This window comes from Mauremys reevesii, linkage group 15, assembly GCF_016161935.1.
Source record: "Mauremys reevesii isolate NIE-2019 linkage group 15, ASM1616193v1, whole genome shotgun sequence".
NCBI lineage: Eukaryota > Metazoa > Chordata > Testudines > Geoemydidae > Mauremys > Mauremys reevesii.
Window position 1 is genome coordinate 3,655,573 of NC_052637.1, and position 24,801 is coordinate 3,680,373.

Consider the following 24,801-nt stretch of genomic DNA (forward strand, 5'->3'; position numbering starts at 1 on the left):
AAAAGTGGGTGGGCATGGCCCCCTGGCCCCCCATGTTCCAGTGCTCCTGGATCTCCTCGCTGTTTAATGGGTTATTTGTAGGGCTGTGTGTGTGTCATGGCCACTGTTGATTTGGTTGGTAACTTTCATTACAATCTCATGAAGATGATTTCAATGGAATTTTCTCATAATTTAAAGACAATCTCCAGCTGCAAAAAGACAATTACCTTTTCCGTAACTGGTGTTCTTTGAGATGTGTTGCTCATGTGTATTCCACAGTAGGTGTGCGTGCTCGCCACGTGCACCAGTGCCGGAAGTTTTTCCCCTAGCAGTACCCGTAGGGGGGGAGCGCCCCCCACGACCCCTGGAGTGGCGCCTACCTGGCGTGGTATAAGGGGAGTTGCACATTCCCCCCACCCTCAGTTCTTTCTTGCCAGACAACTCCGGCAAAGGGGAAGGAGGGCGGGATGTGGAATAGACATGAGCAACACATCTCGAAAAATGGAAAAGGTAACTGTCTTTTCTTCTTCAAGTGATTGCTCATGTGTATTCCAAGTTAAATATGTGTATTCCAATAGGTGATTCCAAGTTATATGTGCTGGAGGTGATTAGGAGTTCACAAGTTCTCGAGACGGAGTACCGCCCTGCCAAACCTGGCATCATCCCTGGTTTGGGAGACTATTGCATAGTGTCAGGTGAACGTGTGAACTGAAGACCAGGTGGCGGCCCTACAAATGTCCTGTACAGGGAGATGGGCCATGAAGGCAGCTGACGAGGCCTGTGCCCGAGTCAAGTGTGCCCTCACAATGGGTGGCGGGCGGGGGGGAGGGTGGTGAGCACTGAGTTTGGCACGGTGAGGACCTAGTCCTCCTGCGGGATGGAGGGGAGCAGGGTCACAATCAGGTCGTCCGGACGGGGCGAGGAGGCCGGTGCGGTGCTTTGGGTGTTGGCTGGCACTGGAGGATCCACCATCTGTTTGGACTCTGAGCACGGTACTGAGGACACGGGTCCCACCGATTCCTTTCCTGGTTGTGTAGTGGAGGCCAACAGGGCTTCTGATGCCCTGGCCACCGAGCGAGCCCACATTTGGGGGCTGCACCGGAGGCCACGGTGACCACTGGTACCACTGGGCTGGCAATGATGCTCAGTGCCATCACACTTGCTGCAGCACCGGTGGATCTGGCTGTTCGAGTTGGCTAGCCTGGCCTGTAGATGAACGGCCGTGAGCAGAGGCTGGGCTGGCATATGACTCTCTGCTGTTTCTGAACTGGGAGTAGAGGTGGTGTCGGGATCTGCGTCAGCCACAGGACCGCGATCTCAATGCGGAGGAACGGCACCAACGGTAATAGCTGCTCCGTGATTGGTCTCGACGGGCGGACCTACGACAGCAGGACACCGGCGATCGACACCCGGGGCTACGGTGCCTTGGCGGAGACTTGGAGCGGGAGTCCGAGTGGGAACGGCATCGACAATCGTGCCGCGACCAACTGCAGTACCTCCTTCGAGATAAGGACCGCTGGCGACCTCCGCCACAGTCCCGTCGATATTTGCTCTGCGAAGAGGAGCGGTGCCGGGAGTCTGGCCGGCGTTGAGAGTGATCGACATGGACTGGGCCCTGAACGGTTGCTGGGCAGTGAGTGGTGTCGGGAAAGTTCCCGAGACCGAGACCAGTACCGGGCCGGCGGCGACTGCAGCGATCCCAGCGGTGGCTTGCCTCTGGAGCGTGGGGCAGCTCCCCTTCTACCGCGCCAGCCAGGCACCAATTCAGGCAGGGCTGGATCTAGGCACCAGTCCTCCAAGCATGTGCTTGGGGCGGCACTTTCTAAGGGGCGGCAAAATCCACCCCCCCTCCCTTTTTTGTTTTTGTTTTTTTTGCTTGGAGTGACAAAAAGCCACTCACCCTGTCAGCGCACGAGCTGGGATCCGCGCCTCCTGCCCAGCCCGGCGGTGCCCTGCCCAGCCCACTCGGGCAGGGAAACACCGCGCTGCCCTGGGGAGACTCAGAGCGGCAGCAGCAGCAGGACCCCTCCCTGCATCCCAGGTCCCGCTTCCCTCCCTCCTCGGCTCCTCACACACTCTGGGAGCCCCTCTCGCGCAGCCGCAGCCCGGGCTCGGCTCCCCCTCCCTCCCCGGCTCCTCACATGCTCCAGGAGCCCCTCTTGCCGCCGCCGCCGCAGCCCAGGCCCTGGAGCGAAGCAGGGTCCCCTGAAGCTGAGCCCGAGCTGCGGCGGTGAGAGGGGCTCCTGGAGTGTGTGAGGAGCTGGTGAGGGAGGGAAGCGGGGTCCCCTGGAGCCGAGCCCCAGCTGCGGGGGCGAGAGGGGATCCTGGAGTGTGTGAAGAGGTGAGTGGTCGGTTGGGCTCGTCGGTGCTGAGCAAGCAGCCCTGCAGCTGGAGATCCTCGCCTTCCCGCCCGCCGGGGCTGGGCCAGGGCACCGTGAGACTGAAGAGCAGCAGGTCCGGGGGGCTCTCCAGGTCCTCGGCCGCCAGCATGTCAGGAGTGAGGGCAGTGAGCACGAACTGATCCATCTCGGCCACCAACAGCACCGCGAAGCCCAGGGAGGGGGCCGTGTTCTCCGCGCCGCCCAGCAGCTCCATCCGCATGGGGAAGCAGTCGCGGCTGGGCCAGAGCTCAGCTGCCGTGTGCTGGTAGCGGATCCCACATTTGGGGGTGGGGAGCCTAGTGCTGGAGTGTGGGTGAAGGGGGGAGAGAGAGCCCAGTGCGGGGGTGGTGGTGGGGGGCTTGGGCTGGGGTGTGGGGTAGCCAAAAATTTTTTTGCTTGGGGCGGCAAAAAACCTAGAGCCGACCCTGAATCCAGGGGTTGCAGGGGCTGCTCCCCGCACACGGGTACTGCTAGGGGAAAAACTTCCGGCACTGGTGCACGTGGCGAGCACGCACACCTATTGTGGAATAGACATGAGCAATCACTCAAAGAAGAACTCACCCTGTCTGTGTGCTCCTAGGGGTTCTCCAATTTGTGTCTCCAGTGCAGACAGCAGAGTGTCTGGTGGGGGAAAGGAGAAAAGAGACGAGATTTCAGGCTTTCATATTTGTAACAGCGTCCCCACTCTGAACACATAGAACTGTGTTTTCATCATGACAGAACAGACTGAGAGGCCCAGAGACACACTCAGGCATTTAATATAAACTAACTGAAACCTTCTATTTCCTCTCTCATTCAGGCATTTCCCAGCAATAGAACCAACATCCTTGCAGCCTCACAACCATCCCAGGACCCACAATCTGTAAGTGAGATTTATTTTTCCCCTCATCATCCCCTCCCACCCCTGAGACTCCAGTTGTTTTGTCTCATTCACTCACTGCCTTTTGTCGTACCCTAGACGCAGATCATACAAAGACTTTATCATAAAAGTAACTTTACCCACTTTGGTCCCTTTGGCCAGGGGTCGGCAGCATCATATTGTACGACAGACACTTGACAAAATTACCAAACCTAGGGTTTGGCTACACTTGCAGCTGTACAGCGCTGGGAGTTACAGCTGTCTTCGTACAGCTGTGTAGGGAAAGCGCTGCAGTGTGGCCACACTGACAGCTACCAGCGCAGCAGTGTGGCCACATTTGCTGCATTTGCAGCAGTGTTGGGAGTGGTGCATTATGGGCAGCTATCCCAGCGTTCAAGTGGCTGTAACGTGCTTTTCAAAAGAGGGGGGTGGGGTGGAGTGTGACAGGGAGCGTGGGGGAGACAGAGAGAGTGGATTTTTGGAGCTGACACTGTGTCAGCTCCCTGCCTTGCAAATTCTGACCCCTTCCCCCACCCCTCTCTCATTCACTAAATGCAAATAGCCTCTTTGTTTTTTTCCTCACAGACCAGATAAGCAGCCTCCCCGAAACGGACCCCCCCTCTCCCGTGCCGCAATGCTTCTCTCCTCAAGCCCCTTCCCTCCTCCCTCTTCAAGCAAACACTAGCTGTGGGCTTTCCAAAGGGAGCTCCCTGCCTCTGCTCGAGCAAACAGGAGCTGTGTTTGTTTTTTAGATAAGCAGCTCCGGGAGCCCCAGTTCACAACAAAACAAACAGAGGCATCACAACAAAACAAAGAGAGTTATCTTAACTTAAAAGCATTATGGGAAAGTTCTGGAGGTCAGTTACAGCGTAGTAAGATTAATCACTGTTTACACTGGCACCCCAGCGCTGCAGCACCAGTGCTGTTCTCTTTATTCCTCTCGTCGAGGTGGAGTACAACCAGCACGGTAGCCAGGGAGATGCAGCGCTGTATGTGCCTTGCCAGTGTGGACGGGGAGTAACTTAAAGCACTGTAAAGCCACCACCGATGCTGCAACTCTCAAGTGTAGCCAAGCCGCTATTGATGGACATTGGCGGGATGTTATGTCATTCAGTCATCATTCAACCCGTAAATTAACACACAATTTTCCACACTGAAAAAAACATAACCTGGCTAGGTAGTTAATAAATTAAACTATAACAACAATAATAAATTCTAGTCACTTTAGTGTTTTTGAATGTACCTCACTGCCACAGTCAATATTTTTTTTGTAGGATTGGGGCACTGAAATAAATATTTATCCTAAAACCATATTTCAGTGCATTGTTGTCACTACTTTCTTGTTTAAATAATTTGTTTTATGGGAGGAGGAGGAGGAGGAGGAGGGTGGTGTGTGTGTGTGTTTCCCATCTCTACACCGCTTACCCCATGTCTCTGCCCTGTCTGTGTCCCTTACATGGGAGATCCCCCATCATGTCACAGGACGTGGGAAGCAGAGGAGGGGAGTCTGTCAGGGGAGCAGGGTTTCCCACCCCCTCACTGTGACCAGGGAACCCCTCTCCGGGCAGGGGTTATCCCAGGGTGAGTGGGAACCTCCTCTGACGCCTGACAAGGACAATCTCTGCTGGGGGCAGGGGTCTCTTGTGAGCAGGGACGGAACAAATTCTTGTGTGGGGGTGTGTGTGTGATGAAGTGGGAATGTTCTTAATGTTTTCTCTGAATACTGTGTTGGTGCCTCAGTGTCCCTTATGCAGTTCTTAAGTATCTAGGTGGTGGAATAAGGGTGTGTGATTGCTGCACAGCAAAGGGCCAGTGCACATAAATGCCTGACACTGTCTCCTAGCAACTGATGGCCTGGGCCCCTTCTCTGCAAGGGTGCCAACTAAAGGTGTTGGAGACAAAGAGGTCAGGTGGCCTCCTGGCCTGGGAGAGGAACTGAGCAGAGAGGAGGGGCTGGAGGGCTTTGGGAGTCTGGAGCTGGCTGGGGATGAGAAGTGAAGTGCAGATGTGAGTGTCTGGCTCACTGCCCCCCAGAACAGACCCAGCCGAGGGGTCCCGTTCGCTGTACCTACAAGCTCTGTGTTAGACCGTGTTCCTGTCATCTAATAAACCTCTGTTTTACTGGCTGGCTGAGAGTCACGTCTGACTGTGAAGTGGGGGTCCAGGACCTGGTGGCTTCCCCAGGACCCCGCTGGGTGGGCTCTGTGGGAAGCACACGGAGGGGCAGAGGATGCTGAATGCTCCAAGGAGAGACCCAGGAGGTGAAGCTGTGTGAGCTTCTTACCCTGAAGACAGTCTGCTCCGAGGGAGAGGAGGCTCCCCAAAGTCCTGACTGGCTTTGTGGGGAGCAGTTCTGGAGCATCACACAGGGACTCCGTGACAGGGGGGCTCACCTCCGGTAGCTCCCCAAAGTGGCTTCCCTTTGTCTCTCATCCCTGCTGCTGCTGCAGAGCTAGGCTGAGGGGCAGGGGCGGCTCTAGCAATTTCGCCACCCCAAGCATGGCGGCACGCTGCGGGGAGTGCTCTGGCGGTCGCCGGTCCCGTGGCTCCGGTGTACCTCCTGCAGACATGCCTGCGGGAGGTCCACCGGAGCCGTCTGCCGCCCTCCCGGCGACCGGCGGAGCGCCCCCCACGGCATGCCGCCCCAAGCATGCGCTTGGCATGCTGGGGCCTGGAGCCGGCCCTGCTGAGGGGGTCTGTGCAGCTGGGGGAGGGGTAGCACTGAGGGGCTGGAGCTAGGCTGAGGGGAGCTGTGCAGTGGGGGGGCGACACTGAAGGGCTGGAGCTGGGCTGAGGGGGGCTGTGCAGAGGGGGGGGCGACACGGAAGGGTGGGAGCTGGGCTGAGGGGGGCTGTGCATCCAGCCACAGAGAAGTCCAATACCCCCTGTGTGGAGACAAGGGTCAAAGTGACATGTGCACAATCAGTGGTAATAAACCACAAGAGAGAAGAGAACAAGAACATGAAAATAGCTTGCATGAACATTTCATTGGCAGGGCTTTTTTCTGCATGTGCAGTGTATGACCTATATAAGGTACTTCATAGTCATATCACTCAAAGGTGATTGGAAAAGAACTAATAAATATGCAATTTGGATGTGTATAATATGTCAGACTTTGTAAGGGGTAATCAGAGCTTCATAGGAAAAATCCCCCATGACCCGCCTATGCCCCGGGAGAAGGGAACTGGCCAGCACTTCTTTCTGTATGCGATGGCTAGTAGCAAATATCCCAACGGCTGGTGATGGGGCACTAGATGGGGAGGGCTCTGAGTTAGAGAAAATTCTTTCCCAGGTGTCTGGCTGTTGAGTCTTGCTGAAATGCTCAGTGTCAAACTGACCACTATATTTGGGATAGGGAAGGAATTTTCCACCAGGTCAAATTGCCAGAGACCCTGTTTTTGTTTTGTTTTTTGTACAGATGCTATACTAGAATAAATGGTGGAGTCTCTGTAACTTGGAGTCTTTAAATCAGTATTTGAGGACTTCAGTAATTCAGCTAGAGTTTATGGGTAAATTGCAGGAGTCGGTGAGGCGGTTCTGTGGCCTGCAATGTGCAGGAGGTCAGAGCAGATGGATCTGCTTAAGTTTATCTGAGAGATTTGTTCTGACCTTAAAGTCTGTGAGTCATTTCTTACTTTGCAATTGTAATTGAAAGGTATGTTTGTGTTGCAAACAAAGGTTTGAATGAATCAACCTGAATGTCTTGGACCAAGTGTCTGGCCTTCTCACCCAACATTAAATAGAAGCATCATCTGAGTGTGAACCAATTGACCAGCAACTTTTTCTTCCCATAGTCTCAAAGGCACATCCCAATTTCCATTCCTAGATCCATTTTAGGTACCTTTGCATTTCCTCAGAGTCGCCAATAGCACAATAGTTTTCTGGGAGAAATCTCTGACTTGCTCTTCCAGTTCAGGAGAAATCTCCTCTGGCTGCTGGAACTTCCTCTTCTCACACCTAGAGAAACAATTTCACATGATTATATTTCATTGTGTGATTCATTATAAGTTCTGGCTAGTGAGTCCCTGCTCTAATATGCCTGGAGTCAGAATTCCTCGACTTTTCCCAGCCTCAGAGTAGGTGCAACACAGCCCCTGGCTGTACAACCTTCCCTTCAAAGGGCTCATTAATATTCTTCAGCTCTGGGGACAAATGGGAATTGAATCTCCATGGCCAATTTACTCCTTGGCCTCCATGCTCTGAGGGACAGGAAATTCCTATGTGAAGTGCTGTAGAAATCTTTCCACTAGGAACTAGACTGAGACGCCAACTCCCCGCTCCCCACCTCATTCCACACAGGTCTCCTACCAAGCCTCAGGCTGGAAAAGACTCTTGACCACTGCTGCCTGGGCTGAATAGTGACCAGTGCCTCAGCAGTGAGAGGCCCACAGTCCATCCTCACAATCCTGAGGCAGCCAGTCCCCCAGGGATGTGACACCTCTAGGAAATACTTGAGGTCAGTCTTTCCCACAGACTGAAGAATTCCAGAGTCTTCTATACAAGGGTGAGAACCTCAGGATGAAGTTGATCAGAGAGATTTTTATCCAACATGTGATCTTCCCCACACACGTTGCAGTGGAGATGCAGTGCTAACATCATGTCCATGCTCTTTCCCAGCATTGCCAAGTATGTGTGGGAGTGAGAGAGAGCCACATACCTACTCAAGGTGCTTTTGACATCCTAGAGGAGAGAGAGAGGAGAAAGATTAAAATAAATCTCAGTACCACCTGACACACACTTGGGATTCCAGGAAAGGGATTTTGCAAATACAGGGAAAAATCAGCCCTGCCCTGGCCCCAGGGCCATGGTTTCACTGAGCTAATGGGGCTTTTCCATCTCTAATATCAATGTGTCTGTGAGTCTGCAAATAACAATCATCATTCACATGTCAGCAATGCACACATTGAGTTACACTGAGATCTCTGACTGCTGGACTCCTATGCCCGTGGTTCAGGAGCTGTCCTGTCCCTGTGTTGGGATTTGGGATGTTTCCAGTTCAATCTCACCTGCAGGAATTCACTTGCTGGCTTCTGACACATCCCCTCCAGCTCACTGATCAGCTCACTGAGATGGAAAATCTCCTCAGAGAGTTTGGTGATATTTTCATTCTGTATCTTCATAATCTCCTCGTCCAGCTTCTCCAGCTGGGTCAGCAGGAGTCGCTCTTGCTCCTCCAGGAACTGCTGGAGTTGCTGAAATTCAGACACAATCTTCTGCCTCTCAGTTTCTGTCTGTTTCTATAAGAAATAAGGAAAGGGCTGGTGTCATAAATAAACAGATCAGGGTTAAGGTCTCTTTTACCTGGAAAGGGTTAACCAGATCAGTAACCTGAGAAACACCTGACCAGAGGACCAATCAAGGGACAGGATAATTTCAAATCTCTGTGGAGGGAAGCCTTTGTCTGTGTTCCTTGTTGGCTCTGTGTTCTCTCTTTGGATCTAAGAGAGGCCAGCCATGTCTCCAAGTTCTCCTGGAGTAGTTCCTACTATCCAATAGTGAGTATTAATTAGAAAGGCGGATTAGTCTTATAATTTGATTTCTACATTTGCAATTGTGTGTTTGCTGGAGAAATTCTTTATTTCTGTTGCTGTTACTTTAATTATGCTGAGGAGGAGGGAGGGGGAAGTCTCTCCAGTTTTTATAAGTTAGACCCTGTAGTTTTGCATCCTGGTAATACAGAGAGAGTGTAGGTTTTTTTTTTCTTTCTTTAATACAATCTTTTCTTTTTAAAACTTGGTTAATTCCTTCTCTTGTGGAGATTCAAGGGAAGGGGAGGGGGGAAGAGTGAGTTCCTCCTGAGGGCGATTCACAGAGTTGAATCGGTGTGTATCTCTCCAGAGTGGCTAGGAGAGAGGGAGGCGGGAAGTGGGCTGCTTCCCTGTGTGTAGAGATTCAAGGAGTTTAAATCAAGGTATTTTTCCCAAGGACTAGGGAATGGGAGGGGGAGATGAGTCCCTCTTTGTGTTGAGTCAAGGATTTGACTCGGTGTGTAATCTCTCCGGAGCAGGCTGGAGAGAGGGAAGAGGGGGAGGGGAACTGGCTGTTTCTCTCTCTCTGGTGACATTCAAGGGGTTTGAATCTGGGTTCCGCAGGGGAAGCTTGGGGAACAGGCAGTGTGTTACTCACTTAAAATGTAGCTGGTGGCAGCGAGAACCAGATCTAAACTAGGATTTTAGTTTAGAGGAGTCCATGCAGGTCCCCATTTTGGAACCGAACAACTCCAAGTGGGGGAGAGACCTATGACAGCTGGTCAGGAACATGGACGGAGCCTGATGACCTTCCACACAGTCTTACGAGACAGAGTTTCTTTACAATCTCTAACACATCTGTGTAGAGACCAGGACATGAGCCGTCAGGCCTAGTGCTCAGAGCTGCAGCTGGAAATCGGGAACTACAGCCAAAATCAGAGCTGCAGTCAAAGTCAGGATCTCACCAAGGGTTGGGGCTACAGTCGAGCTCAGGAGTCATGCCAACGGCTGAGTCAGAATCAGTGTCTGGAGTCACACCAGGGATCAGGACTGGAGTTGGAGTCAGGCAGCCACACGAAGGGTTAAGCTGGAGTCAGATAACAGTACTGCAGGTCAAACCTGAGTCAGGGACAACGCCAGGGCCAAGCCAGAGTCAGGGTCCAGTCCAGCAGCAGATCGGGAGTTCACGCAGTTGTTTGGACAACTTCACGTGACTCCTGCTGGCGTAATTCATGCATCCGAACGTCTGCTCCAATCGGGAGCTTCGTAGGCAGATCCTCTGGTGGGCCAGAGTTCCACTAGCCCCTCCCCTGCTGGCTCTGGAGAGCGGCTGGGTTGTAATGACAGTCTCTGTGGACTGAGGTTCAAAACCCACCATTCTTCACATCCTGACACTTGACTAGACACTGTGATCACAAGGGAGAGGATTCTCTTACAGCTTCCCATTGGACCCCCATCTCTCTGAAAGGGCCGTCTCCATGGCTACGGGGGTATAGTCAGTGCAGTTTGGGAGAAATGTTGTGAAAGCCACAAGGGGTCGTAATTAACTCATTAATTAAAATGCATCTTAGATCCTGCAGAAGATGCTGTTGTCCTTCTCCAGGGAGAGAACATTTGTGATATGCACACCTGTGTGTACACACACACACACAATATCCCATGATCATGGAGAAACACACACAAGGCCACAGAGAAATCTACCAATAAACATCCCTCCCACCTCCATGTCCCAGCAGGCGAAGAACAACAGGCACCTACCAGATACTCCTGGCTTCTCTTCTCTCCAGTCACTTTAAATCCCAGCAGCTTTTCTCTCTCTTCCCTCAGAGTCTTCAAATGGGCTTGTATTTTTTCCTGACAAACAGATATGATTTGGTGGGTTTATTTTGAGGGTTGTAGGGGGTAGATGAGGTGTTTTCCACCCAAAATTCAAGATAACAGTCAGTCGTCCTAGATAGACTAGGTGGGTAAGGCAATATCTTCTGCTGGGCCAGCTCCTGTTGGTAAGAGAGTTACACACAACTCAGCTCAGGGGAACATACTCTTTCCCAAGTCTGAAGAAGAGCTCTGTGTAAGTTTGAAAGTTTGTCATTCACCCACAGAAGCTGGCCATGAGCAGATTTAAAGTTTATTAGAGAATATTTGAAAATAAACGATACAAAGTGTTTGAAGCGTCAGTTATTGTGTCATTGGGGGTAACATACAGGTTGTAGGGGGATATTAGCGTTTTGGTATTGGACAGCATATACCATATACAGTCTGTCATGTCCCCAATGTGGGGTGTACGGTGGGTGGGATCAAGATATAGTCAGGAGGCAGTGGGGGTACATCACTCATACAAACAGGTTACAGACAGTCATGGGCATGAATAAGCGGGCTGGATAATGGGGATGGGACGACCTATTACTTCACCTACCTTGTCTCTCTAATATTCCGGGACCAACGCAGTTACAACAATACTGTGTACAACAGTGGGTCTTTCTAGAGGTAGGACATCAGAGACACCAAGGAAATGAAACCTTATTTATGGAAATTGGGTGGGTTTTGTATTCAGATTGTTTGAAGTTATTATGTCCACTCTCTCCATTGAGTCGAACCAGTGGAAAACTGGTGTCCCTTAGCGGTGAATCTATAAAGATGTTTTTGAGAAGATTTAATGAACAGTGATACCAACCCCATAAGCCACCGCGGGCAGCCATACAGGCCGGGATGCTCAAGGGAGTCCAACTCCATTGACTTTCAGCCCCCTGGGGATTGGACTGGCTGGAGTAGGGCAAACCCCATTAGATGTGTTGGTTTGTGTTAGGAACAGCTAGAGTTTCCCCTAGTGCTGTCCTAGCCCCTTTCCGTGGCAATGGCCTCTGGGTAGCTACCCCAAAATCCCCAGCAAAGACTCTGGAAGCAGTGCATTCTGGGAGATTTCAAAAGGCTGCATGGTGGGACTAATGGAACCACCTTTGCTGGTCCTTGCCCACGAACACACGAGAACAGGTCAGACTGGCACCGGTCCGCACTGCCCAGGGGTTAGTTTTGCTGAAGATAAGTCTAATCCCAGTGGTACTTGGCATGGACCTGCGCTGTCTGGAGCCCTTGTGGGTGTGGACTCAAGGTGCTTGGGGTCCCACACTGCGTTTAGCCCAGTGATCTCCTCTAGTGCAGGCCGGCAGCATCTGCGTTTAACCCCTCATGGAGCAGCACAGGAATTCACAATCCCAGTGGGAAACCTCATCTCCCTGCTGGGCCTAGGGCCTGTATCAAGAAGTCTTTTCCTCCTACTGTCTGCACTTCATCACTGCTCAGTGCTGCTGAAAGGGGCAGAGTAGCTAGTGGTTAGGGCATTGAACTGGGCCTTGGAAAACCAGGTTTTTATATCCAGCTCTGCCAGGATCTGCTGAGTCACCTTGGACAAGTGACTTCCCCTTACCATGCCTCAGTTTCCCCTCCCACCCTTTGTCTGTCTTGTCCAGTTGGACTGTAAATGGCTCAGGGTAGGGATTGGCCATCACTGGGTTTTGTGCAAGACCTCCTACAATCGAGGTCAGAGCTTATCTGGGGTCTGTAGGGGATGCAAATAATAATAAACACTGTGATACAACCAGTAATACCAGTCACAGCTTGTAACGCCCCCATCAGCTTTCATGCAATGAAGGCTACACACAGCTGAATGATGCAGTTACAACATTTACCTATAATTAACATCCAAAGTTATTACCCATTAGACTGGACAGCAACTCTGTACCTTGTACTCCTGGGCAGCTTCCTGTATGGGAACCACCGTGTGAGCGCGGTGAGCCCGGGATCTGCTGCACACCACACAGATGGGGGTTTGATCCTCTTCACAGAACAGTTTCAGAGCCTCCTGGTGTTCCACACACACCCCGTCCCCTCCTGCTCCCTTTGCTGCCTGTAAACTCAGTCGCTTGGCAATTTCTAGGACATTTTCCAGCTGCCAGTTGGGCCTAAGGTTTCTCTTTTGCACAGTTTCTCTGCACTGAGGGCAGGAGGCAGCTGTGTCAGATCCCTCCCAGCACTGGCTGAGGCAGGCTCGGCAGAGATTGTGCCCACACTCCAGAAAGACAGGTTCTGTGAAATACTCCAGGCAGACGGGACATGTCGCTTCCTCCTGGAGACTTTCCACAGGGTTCTCTGCAGCCATGGCTCCCTCTGGGCAGTGGATCAGGGTTAGTTTCAATTTCCTGAATTCACACCATGCCCTGCCTGCAGCAGCAAGGGGGTGTTTCCTTGCCTGAAAATGACTCAGGGTATGGCTACACTTACGGTTTGCAGCGCTGGTAGTTTGCAGCGCTGGTTGTCCAGCTGTGCAGGGCCAGCGCTGCAGTGTGGCCACACTGACAGCTACCAGCGCTGCAGTGTGGCCACATTGGCAGCATTTCCAGCGCTGTACTGAGAGGTGCATTGTGGGCAGCTATCCCACAGAGCACCTCATCCCGTTTTGGCGCTGCTTTGGCGCTGAGTATTGTGGGAAGGGAAGGAAGTGTGTGGGTCATTCCGCTTCCTGTTCCAACGCCCCGTGGTGCATCGCTTCACTTCCCAGCAGTCTCAGTTTCGCCGTCCACGTTTCTTGCCATTGTCAGTTCAGCACGCTGTGAAATGGAGCCTGAGCTGCTGAGGAATTTGCTGCTGACTGTCGCCAGCACATCACGTTTGGCAGTTGAGCTATTCCTCCTTCAGCTCCAAAGTGACAGTGAGGAGTCCAATGATGATATGGATTTTCCTAAAGCGGGTGACATGAAAATGCTTGTGGCGGTAACGGAAATGCTCAGCACCGTGGAACGCCGCTTTTGGGCTCGTGAGACAAGCAGTGAGTGGTGGGATCACATTGTCATGGAAGTCTGGGATGACGAGCAGTGGCTGCAGAACTTTCGTATGAGAAAAGCCACTTTCATGGGACTGTGTGCTGAGCTCGCCCCCACTCTGCGGCGCAAGGACACAAGATTGAGAGCTGCCCTGACGGTGGAAAAGCGGGTGGCTATTGCAATCTGGAAGCTGGCAACTCCAGACAGCTACCGGTCGGTCGGGAACCAGTTTGGGGTGGGAAAGTCGACCGTTGGAATCGTGTTGATGCAAGTTTGCAGGGCCATTAATCGCATCCTGCTGAGGAGAACCGTGACTGTGGGGAACGTGCAGGACATTGTGGATGGCTTTTCAGAAATGGGTTTCCCTAACTGTGGAGGGGCAATAGATGGGACGCATATTCCTATTCTGGCACCACCCCACCTAGCCTACGAGTACATTAATCGCAAGGGGTATTTCTCTATGGTTCTCCAGGCGCTTGTGGATCACCGTGGGCGTTTCATTGATATTTACACAGGCTGGCCTGGGAAAGTGCATGATGCACGCATCTTTCGGAACAGTGGCCTGTTCAGGAAGATGCAGGAAGGTACATTTTTCCCAGACCGAAAGATAACAGTAAGGGACGTTGAAATGCCCATTGTGATCCTTGGGGACCCCGCTTACCCATTAATGCCTTGGCTCATGAAACCATATACAGGGAAGCTGAACAGGAGCCAGGACCGTTTCAACTACAGGCTGAGCCGATGCCGAATGACTGTGGAGTGTGCTTTTGGCCGTTTAAAAGCTCGCTGGAGATGTCTGTATGGGAAGCTAGATTTGGGGGAAAGCAGCATCCCTGCGGTTCTATCCGCGTGCTGTACCCTCCATAATATTTGAAGGGAAGGGTGAAGCATTCAGCCAGGCATGGACCAACGAGGTGCAACTCCTGGAGGCTGAATTTGCACAGCCAGACAGCAGGGCTACTAGAGACGCCCACCACAGGGCAACAAGGATTAGGGATGCCTTGAGGGAGAAATTTGAGGCTGAAAGCCAACAGTAATGTTTTTTTGCCTTGACCAGGAGTGACGTGCACTGGTTACAGTGCTTTTAAGTGGCTGTGTTTTCCTTGATGTTTGTTACCTGTGTTTTCATTGGGGTTTGTTATCTTTCACTTTATGCAATAATAAAAACTGATTCATAATCAAATAAATCATTTATTTAAAAAAAAGGAAGTACACGGGCAGGGGGGTTGGTTGTTGAACTGTACATTCATGGTTTTGCATATGTACTGCCAGGAGTGCTGTGCACCTCAGGATTGTACTGTTGCATGGTGATGGGGGTTGAGTGCAGAGGGTAAGGGTCATAGTTCTCTGGGCTCATAGGTGACCGTACAGGTGTCGGGGGCAGCTGGTGATGGTGTAGGTAAGAACCTGGATGCTGGGGAACGGGACTTGGAGCTGACATTGGTGCATAGGGGAAAGAGGTTTGGGAGGGTGGGGGTTTGGCACGGTAGTGCTCTGCCTGCATTGCTACCATTGACTGCATACAGTCTGTTTGGCGCGCAATGAGGTTTATAAGCTGCCTCGTGGTTTTCTTCAGCGTCAACGCCTTTCTCCTGCTTTCTGTTTGCCTCCAGTGATGCATCTTTTCTCTCCATTCCTGCGCATTTTTATTCTCTGTTGCACACTGGTTCATTACTGACTTCAACAGTTCTTCTTTGCTCTTGTTCGGTTTCCTCCTCAGGTTTTGCAGCTTTCTTTCAGTCACTGATAAGACTGGCCCAGGACTACTCAAGGTCACTGTAAAAATGCAGCAAATGATACATTTTAAGAGAGCTTCCATTGTGTATAATCTGAAGTTATTTTAAAGTCTCACAAGCATTCCTCACACATTTCAGCAACTGCTGGAGAATTCACAGCCTCCCAGAAATGGTAATGGTACTTAACCCTGGGGTTGCCTTCCGCGGTGTGCTCGAGCAGGGTGCTGCTGATTTGTTAAACGCAGCACCTCCATCTCCCTCAGGAATTAACCCTGGGGTTGCCGTCGGCGGCGTGCACGAGCAGGGTGCTGCTGATTTGTTAAACGCAGCACCTCCATCTCCCTCAGGAATTAACCCTGGGGTTGCCTTCCGCGGTGTGCTCGAGCAGGGTGCTGCTGATTTGTTAAACGCAGCACCTCCATCTCCCTCAGGAATTAACCCTGGGGTTGCTTTCGGCGGTGTGCTCGAGCAGGGTGCTGCTGATTTGTTAAACACAGCACCTCCATCTCCCTCAGGAATTAACCCTGGGGTTGCCTTCCGCGGTGTGCTCGAGCAGGGTGCTGCTGATTTGTTAAACGCAGCACCTCCATCTCCCTCAGGAATTAACCCTGGGGTTGCCTTCCGCGGTGTGCTCGAGCAGGGTGCTTCTTGCTTCATGGCTAGGCTGCCTGTTTCGGGGCTTTGTTAACCCTGGGGTTACTGCCTGCCGCGCTATGCAGTTGGGGAAAACAGCACTGAAACACTCCCTCCATTTCCCACAGGAGTTAATACTGGAAGATATCTCCCTTCTGCGGGTTACCAAAGAAGCAAGGGAGGGTCTCCTACAACAATGCGGATTCCGCCGGGTCCGTATGCAGCGTGCCTCTGTGCAAGCACGGTTCCCCACCCCTCCTGGAACAGTGGCGCGGACGCTGTTAGCCTGAATGGGACAGGGACCACAATGGCTCTCCCTTTAAACTTGGTCACGAATTGCCTATGCTCTTGCAGAAACTTTTGAAGAGATTACAGAGGCAGATTACTGCGACGTGATAGACCACATCAATGGGATATTCCATGTCTAGGCATGCAGGCATGCAGCCATACCATCCCCCTCCTCTCCCAAAACCTTTGCATTGCAATAAAAGCTGCTTACCTGGGACCTGCTCCTGTGATTCTTCTGCAGCAAGTTCCAGGGGCTGCGACTGGCTAGCTTCCTCCTGGCTTGAGAAGAGCTCCTGACTGCATGCCTCCTCCGGGCTGGCTTCCCCCACCACAGTAGCCTCCCCCTCCCCCTCCTCTACCGGCTCTGAACTGTCCATCGTGGTCCTTGGATTTACAGAGGGGTCACCCCCATAAATCGCATCCATCTCCTTGTAAAACCGGCAGGTCGTGGGGGCAGCGCCGGATCTGCGGTTTCCCTCGCGTGCTTTGCAATAGGCACTCCGCAGCTCCTTTACTTTTACCCTGCACTGCACCGCATCATGCTCATGGCCTCTTTCCATCATGGCTCTCGATACCTGGGCAAAGGTATCATAATTCTTACGGCTAGAGCGCAGCTGTGCCTGCACAGGTTCCTCCCCCCAAACACTGATGAGGTCCATCAGCTCGCCATTGCTCCATGCTGGGACTCGTTTGCCACGTGGAGGCATGGTCACCTGTAAAGATTCACTGATTGCATTCCATACCTGGCTGAGCAAACAGGAAGGGGATTTTTAAAATTCCCGGGGCATTTAAAGGGCGGGTCACCTGAGGCCAGGGAAGTAGAGTCTGACCTGATGAGCAGAGTGGCTGAACAGGCATTCTGGGATACATCCTTATTCCCTGGAGGCCAATCACAGCGCTGGTGTGTGGCCACACTTGATGACCAGCGCTGCAGCACCAGCGCTGGAATCCTTATTCCCCATGCCGAGAGGGGTGTTCGGCCAGCGCTGCAGCCAGGGAGTTGCAGCGCTGGAAGTGCCTTGCAGGTGTGGCCACTTACTAATTGCAGCGCTGGTGGAGGCTTTCCAGCGCTGCAAATCGCCAGTGTAGCCATACCCTCAGGCTGTTTGCAGAGCAGGAAGGACCCAACTAATTTCACCCCTGAAAGCTTTAGTGAAAAAATGTATCACTAGGGCTCTGGTCCTGCAATCAGCCCCTGTGCTGGTGGGGAGGGTCTCTGAGGCATCCCTCTCTGAGGATGAGACTGCAGGAGCTGTGTGTTAGGAGTGATAGTCAGGCTTGGCAGAATTTTTTTATAATATATAGTTTTGACAGATGTTTGTTTTAAGCAATTTTTATATTTATTGATTTAAACTTTCCCAGTGGCACAACAATCTGGGTTTTAAGCATTTCATTCCAATTAAAATGTTCACGGTTGTGGGAAATTATGGGGGGGATCAGACAATATTTTGGTCAGACAATAACTAATGACATTAGACACTGAGATTCAAAAAGTTGAAGCTTTAGAACTGTTAAAATTGTCTGTGAGCAGGTAAGTCTCCTCCCTCCCCCAGCTGCACCCCCAGGGCAGTAACTCAGTGCCTCCCCCACCACCACCACAGGGACTGAGGCTGAAAGTCCATCTGATGGCAGCTCAGGGTCCTGTGGAATGTGCTGGGAGCCACACCTGCGCGACTCCACTAATTAGGTGGGTGGCCCTTCATTCTCTCATGTACAGCCACTCAGGCACGCACCTTTAGAGGGTACTATCCACGGACCACCTGAATGGAGCTCGCAGACCACTGGTGGTCCATGGACCACAGTTTGAGAACCTCTGAATTAGGGAACATGCTCATTTAAAGTTGCACAATGATCCCTTATAACGTTGTTTAGCAGCCACCTGCTTTGTCCACTGCTTGCAGAAAGAGCAGCCTGTTGGAGCTAGTGGTGGGGGCTTGGAACCAGGGTGGACCGGCAGCCTCACAACAGCTCTCCTGAGTTCCCTGTGTGGCCTTGGAGCTATTCCCAGGAACCTCCTGCTTGCAGAGGGTGCGGGCGGGGGGGGGAGGGGTGCTGATGTCAGGGTGTCCTCCTCCCCTGCTCTTGCCCCCCATCTCCACAGAGCAGGTGAGAGGACACGACAGGACTCAGGACAGAGGCAGCTTGCTGGCAGCAGCTGCTGTCTCAACTTGCCAATCTACTTAAAAAGGCAATGTAGTTAGCGTGGGGTCAGCGTACTTTAAAGGGGCAATGCGTGTCTCTCACACACAGGGCGTGTGTCTCTGTCTCTCTCTGCCATGTTGTCTCCCCTCCCTCCATTCGGGCAGCCTTGTAGCATGTGAGGCTACATTAGCAACAATGTGTTAACTCTTGAGGGCTCAGCCGAGTGCTAGTTCCTCATTTAGCAGTAAGGCATTCCCTGGGAAATAGCCACTCTCTGACTCCACCACCTCCACCAAGCTTCACAATCATCACTGCTGTGTACAGTATTAAATTGTTTAAAACTTATCCTGTGTGTGTCTATGTCTATCTATCTATCTATATAAAAATAATTTATAGTGTTTTTTTTGGCATAAAAAAAATCCCTGGAACCTAACCCCCCTCCCCCATTTACATTAATTCTTATGGGGAAATTGAATTTGTTTAACATCGTTTTGCTTAAAGTAGAATTTTTCAGGAACAGAACTACAATGTTAAGTGAGGAGTTACTGTATATTTTTTAAAAATGTAAAAATGTGAGGGCTTGGGGTGGGGTTGGTGATGAGGTTTAGTGTGTGGGTGGGGGCTCAGGGCTAGGGCAGAAGGCTAGGGTGAGAGCTGGGGATGAGGAGTTTCGGGTGCAGGCAGGCCAGAGAGGAGGACTCCCCCCAGCCCTCTCTTCGCAGGCAGCAGCGAGCTCTGGGGGAGGGGTCCCTACATCCCCCCAGCACCATGCTCACCTCACACCACTGTCAGTGCATGTGCTCCAAGGGCCCCTCTCAGGTCCAGGAAGTCCCCTCGCCTCCCCTGTGGTGGGGGCAGGGGAGGGGTTGCCATCACATGTGTGCCTGCTCCCCTGCTGCTGCCCCTCACTGTAGCCTCACTCGGGGTGGGGGCTGGGGCTACCCCTTGTCCAGCGTGGGGCAGGAGCGGTGACTGCAGGCAGGAGGGTCCCCCCAGAAAATGAAAGGGTCCGAGGGGGAAGGCAGGCTCAGGATCAGTCTGCCCTGGCAGTAGTGGTGGGGGGCACTAGGACCCTATGGCGGCAGTTGATGCCTACGTGGAGCTGCAGGGACTCTCTGGGGCCTGGGAGAGGCACAGGGGCAGCAGGCAGGGACAGGAGAGAGACCTGGCCCTGAACACTAGTGAGGCCTGGCCCTGAATATTGCTGGAGCCCGGACACCACGGGCCCATATAACTCGCTGCCCCTGCTGGAGGCGTGCCTGTTCTGGCAGGACGGTTGTTCTCAGTGGTACCCCAGCGCATCAAGTGACAGTCTCAAAGGGGTCTCTGTGACTGAACCTGTCACGGGGTGGACGTTTTTTGTTGCTCGGGGTCCCACACGGCGTTTAGCCCAGTGATCTCCTCTAGTGCAGGCCAGCAGCATCTGAGTTTAACTCTTTGTGGAGCAGCACAGGAGTTCAGAATCCCTCTGGGAAACCTCCTCTCCCTGCTGGGCCTAGGGCCTGTATCAAGGAGTCTTTTCCTCCTACTGTCTGAACTTCTTCACTGCTCAGTGCTGCTGAAAGGGGCAGAGTAGCTAGTGGTTAGGGCACTGAACTGGGCCTTGGAAAACCAGGTTTTTATATCCAGCTCTGCCACAGATCTGCTGAGTCACCTTGGACAAGTCACTTCCCCTCACTGTGCCTCAGTTTCCCCTCCCACCCTTTGTCTGTCTTGTCCAGTTGGACTGTAAAAGGCTCAGGGCAGGGATTGTCCTTCAATGGGTTTTGTGCAGGGTCCCCCACAATTGAGGTCAGAGCTCATCTGGGGTCTGTAGGGGATGCAAATAACAATAAACACTGATACAACCAGTAATACCAGCCACAGCTCATAATTCCCCCACCAGCTTTCATGCAATGAAGGCTATACACATCTGAATGACACAGTTACACCATTAACCTGTAATTAACATCCAAAGTTATCACCCATTAGACTGGACAGCAACTCGATACCTTGTACTCCTGGGCAGCCTCCTGTATGGGAACCACTGTGTGAGCGCGGTGAGCCCCGGATCTGTCGCACACCACACAGATGGGTGTTTGATCCTCTTCACAGAACAGTTTCAGAGTCTCCTGGTGTTCCCCACACACCCCGTCCCCTCCTGTTCCCTTTGCTGCCTGTAAACTCAGTTGCTTGGCGATTTCTAGGACATTTTCCAACTGCCTGTTGGGCCTGAGGTTTCTATTTTGCACAGTTTCTCCGCACTGAGGGCAGGAGGCGGCTGTATCGGATCCCTCCCAGCACTGGCTGATGCAGGCTCGGTAGAGATTGTGCCCACACTCCAGACTGACTGGTTCTGTGAAATACTCCAGACAGACAGGACATGTAGCTTCCTCCTGGAGACTTTTCCACGGGGTTCTCTGCAGCCATGGCTCCCTCTGGGCAGTGGAACAGGAACAGTTTCACCTTCCTGATGTCAGGAATGTAGGGGCAGGTTAGTGATGGGGATGATTTACCAGCACTGATGGTGAAAAAAATCTAAATAAAAACAAAAATCAAAAGTCTTGCCCCTCAACTGCCCCAGCCAGGCCCCCACAATGCACCCCACACTGCCAGAGACAGACTCTCATGCCTCCACCCCACTCTGTCCCAGTCAGGGCCCCATGCACCCCAACACCCCAGCCCAAGCCAGTGCCCCCTCCTCATTCTGCATTCAAATACCTCCCCCCATGCACTCAGGGGTCCCCCTTGTCGTGGAAAAATTGACCACACCTTTGATTTTGGGTCAGACACACAAGGCACCTTTATTAGGGTACACAATACAATTATGCATAAAGGGAAGGTCGGCGTATCCCCAAGCAAGGGGGGTTAGCCGCCTTGCATAAATCACACAGCTTCAAGCTTATAAAGGTAAAAACTGCAACACGTAATCATGCATTACAAATTTTATCAGCCTTATTTGGTATATTTATCAGCAAGCCAATCAGAGCCCCTCTGGGGCCGTGACTCGGACCCCCTACCATCTAGGGGTTTTCCTGTTTTTGTCTCTAGAGGCCCGTTTTTTGCCACGTCCCCCCTTCTTGCAATACCTTCTCTTGCGTTATCTTGAGCACTAAATTACCTAATGCAACTATTTTCCAATAGAGTTGTACAATAAGCACTTTCCTAATTGTATGCCCACCTATTTGCGGTTTTCATTGTACAAGACTCTTCTGCTTTTATTAATTTTCCATAGCTAATAAGCTGTTATTTTAGGTCAGGTTACCCAATTACCAGTAGGGGTGGGTTCTCCTTTTCCTCCTGTTGACCTTTTGATTATGCCATGCAGGCTTCCAATTGTGTCACACAAGTTCTTACAAATCTTTCTTATGCCTTAAGGTCAAATTGGCCTGCAATGGCCTTCTGTTACTTATGCTTAGCTAACTTAGCTTGGGGCAGACAAGACACAGTTTCAGGGTAAACGCAATCTGGGGTACGGGGGCGGGTCCCTGAAAATCCCCATCACCCTCAAGCAACAGCTCTCTGTGCCCCCCAGAAATCCCCACAGCCAATGTCCCCCTTGCCTCTCTGAGCCCTCCTCCACACAACACCACCAGTCCAATATACCTACCAACCAAAACCCAGAGAAAGACAGATCAACACAAAGGACAGAACTTTTAATTTTTTTTTAAGTGGGGGGAGAGGCGACACGAGGTACCGCCAGTACACACCCAGAGCAGACCCTACCCCTGGCTGATGCACCCCAGATGACCAAAGACCGACCAAGAATTAGCACAGGACAGTGGGTGCCACTCCCCTCCCTCAACGAACCCCATTAAGCCACCTCTCCCCCCATCCCCATCCCAACCAGGCCAATCCCCCGCAACTCCCTCAAACCCAGCTGCAGCCTTTGCCAGCCCCTCCCCACACAGCCTGGGAGTTCCCCTCCCCGCAGCTGCTCCCCTACTGGTGCACAGCAACTGCCAGGTGAGCAGGAAAAGGGCAGGTAAATGGATGCTGCCCCACTACAGCTACCGCTATTCCCCCCTGCAAACCACAACCCCCAACCAACAACCTCCCTGCAGTGAGCCAGGTACAGCCACGTGCGGGTGGGGGGGAAGTGCAGGCGTGGGGCAGCCAGCAACCCTCCCCCGGCCCCCCATCAAAGAACAAGTCAAGGTCCCTGCACCCGAGCCAGGCGCCCGCAGCAGCCACGTGTCGCTGCAGGAGGCTCAAGGAACGGGGCCAGCAGCAGCCAGAGGATGGTGAAAGCCAAACCAAAACCAAAAATCGCGCAGGCGCAATAATGACCCTTTAAAGCTTTTTTAAAGCCAATTGGGTAACCGGGAGCCAATCACGGTCTCGGGAGGGAAATTAAAAACCAACCAACAGAAGAGGCAGAAGCCCCGCCCCCAGGGGCAGCCCCAGAACCGGCAACATTCGCTGTAGGAGAGAAGCCGCATGAGACCGGCCGGGCTCTGCCTTGGCAGCTCCTGCAGCAGCTGCCGGGTGTTTCCCTTCCTGGGACTGACTCGGCTGCTGCTGGGCGGGGAGGAGCCCCCGGGAACATTGCAGCCTGCGGGCGTTTGTGCGACATGTGCCCCCGGGCCCTGTGGCTGGTGGGCATCTGACTCCCTATGGTGATGCTAGCATGACCAGATGTCCCAATTTTTGGGTCTTTTTCTTATATAGGATCCTATTACCCCCCACCACGTCCCGATTTTTCACACTCGCTGTCTGGTCACACTAGGTGATGCACTTGAAGGAGCAGAGTCTGTATGTCTGAGGAGAGAGACCCAGAATTCACTGATATATTACATATATATTGCTGCCAGTTTTAAGCATTTTTTCCCAATATTTATTGAGTTAAATGTTCACAATTGCACAAAACTCTGGGTTTAGCATTTCCTTCCAATTGTTCTCAATTTCATTTTTCACAGTTGTGGGAAATTATGGGGGGATACGTCAATAGCGAGTCAGATCCCAATGATTTAATGTCAGCAGACACCGAGATTCAAAAAGTTGAAGCTTTATAACCATGAAAACACAGATGGTCACATCACTTGTCAAAAGATGCAGAGTCGCTGTCCTTCAATCAAATACAAATAAGTTCTGAAGCAGCCTTGTTCTTACTTTGTGTATCTCCAATTATCATTTATTATCAATAGAAATATTTTATTCGTTGGTCTGTGTGTAGACAGCAAAAGCTACGCTTGCCAACATTTATGAATAAAAGCTAATTCTTCCCAACCTTGTGATGATAAACTCTCAGGCTAAAAGCTTGGTTAAGCTGGAATAAGTGTTTTGAGACTCGATTCTCATTTACACTAACACTGTTTTCGCTCAGTGGAAAGGAGCTGCAGCATCACCAAATTCATGATTTTATCATGAGTTTTATAATATTTGATGAAGCCCCAGCTCCTGGAAGCATGTGAGGAGGTGAGACTCTCAGCTTTTGTTTTCTAAACAAAGGAAATATCTAGCTCTTTTTGTTGCAGAAATAAAACATAAAAATTTCACCCCAGTGCAGTCAATGCTCAAGCATAATTTTTTCAGGCCCAGTACAAACTTGTAACTCAGGCCACCTCCCACACATGGTAATGGGGGTTGCAGCCTGGGCTGGGCCCCCAGGGTCTCCGGGCCTTGGTAAAGTGTACCAATCCTCCCCCCCCCCCCACCATGTGGGGGCCCTGAGCGCCATCTAAAGCTCTGAGAAACCAAAAGGCAAATAAAATAATACTAATATTTACTATTTATTATTATTAAATCTCATGATTTTGGGGGTCTGGCCTGATTTAAGATTTTTAAATGCCTGGGGTTGGCAGCGCTGTGCCAATGAGAATTCAGACCATAAATCTCTCTCAGTTACCCAAGGGAATCCCCTAAATGAGCGTCATCGTTGATCTAACACAGCACAGTGAACAGAAAGGGAAACGAACACCGAGGACAAGCTATGGGAACGCGCAGGGAGCTGGGCTGTGGGCCCCAAGCAGGACATGAGCACAGTCCCCCCAAGGCCTAACAAAAGCAATTCCGGGCCCCAGGGCAGAACGGTCAATGGGCCCCCACTGGTGCCCGCATGCACAAGCTGCGCCCATGTGGACTCCGTCTGCCTGACATTTGGGCGGTGCTGCGCCTGCGCTGGCTGGTGCCCAGTGAGCTGTCAACTGCGCTGCTGGGGGCTCTTCCGGCACGGCCAGGGCTTCCACATGCTCCCCGGCTGCCTTCGCTCCTGCCACTAGTACCACTCCACGCGCCAGAGGTGCTGACTTTTAGTTGTGCCGGTGGGTGCCCCATCCCAGCTCCTCCCCACTTCACCCCACTCCACCGCTTCCTGCTCCTGCTCTGCCCCCCCCCAAGTCCCCTCCCCTGACAGCCTCCTTCTACCCACTGCTCACTCCTTTCTGACCCCTCCTGCCTTAAGGGTGAGGTGTGTGTGTCTGGGGGGGCTCAGTCTGTCCACAGAACTGACAGTTTTCAGCATATTTATACACTTCTTTCATACTCTAGTTATTGAATGTGTGTCTATCACTGGTATCG

At 52.0% G+C, this 24,801-nt stretch overlaps 1 protein-coding gene across 1 annotated transcript; it reads right to left on the reverse strand.

Moving 5' to 3' along the window:
• Window positions 1–2,901: 2,901 nt before the first annotated feature.
• LOC120383497 (E3 ubiquitin-protein ligase TRIM7-like) lies at window positions 2,902–20,423 on the reverse strand (the record flags this gene model as incomplete). Its single annotated transcript, XM_039501665.1, has 6 exons — window positions 2,902–2,981; window positions 7,061–7,176; window positions 7,877–7,899; window positions 8,226–8,456; window positions 10,446–10,541; window positions 20,295–20,423. Coding segments are annotated over 6 exons (675 nt in total), but the record flags the coding sequence as incomplete, so codon positions are not given.
• Between the last annotated feature and the right edge of the window lie 4,378 nt (window positions 20,424–24,801).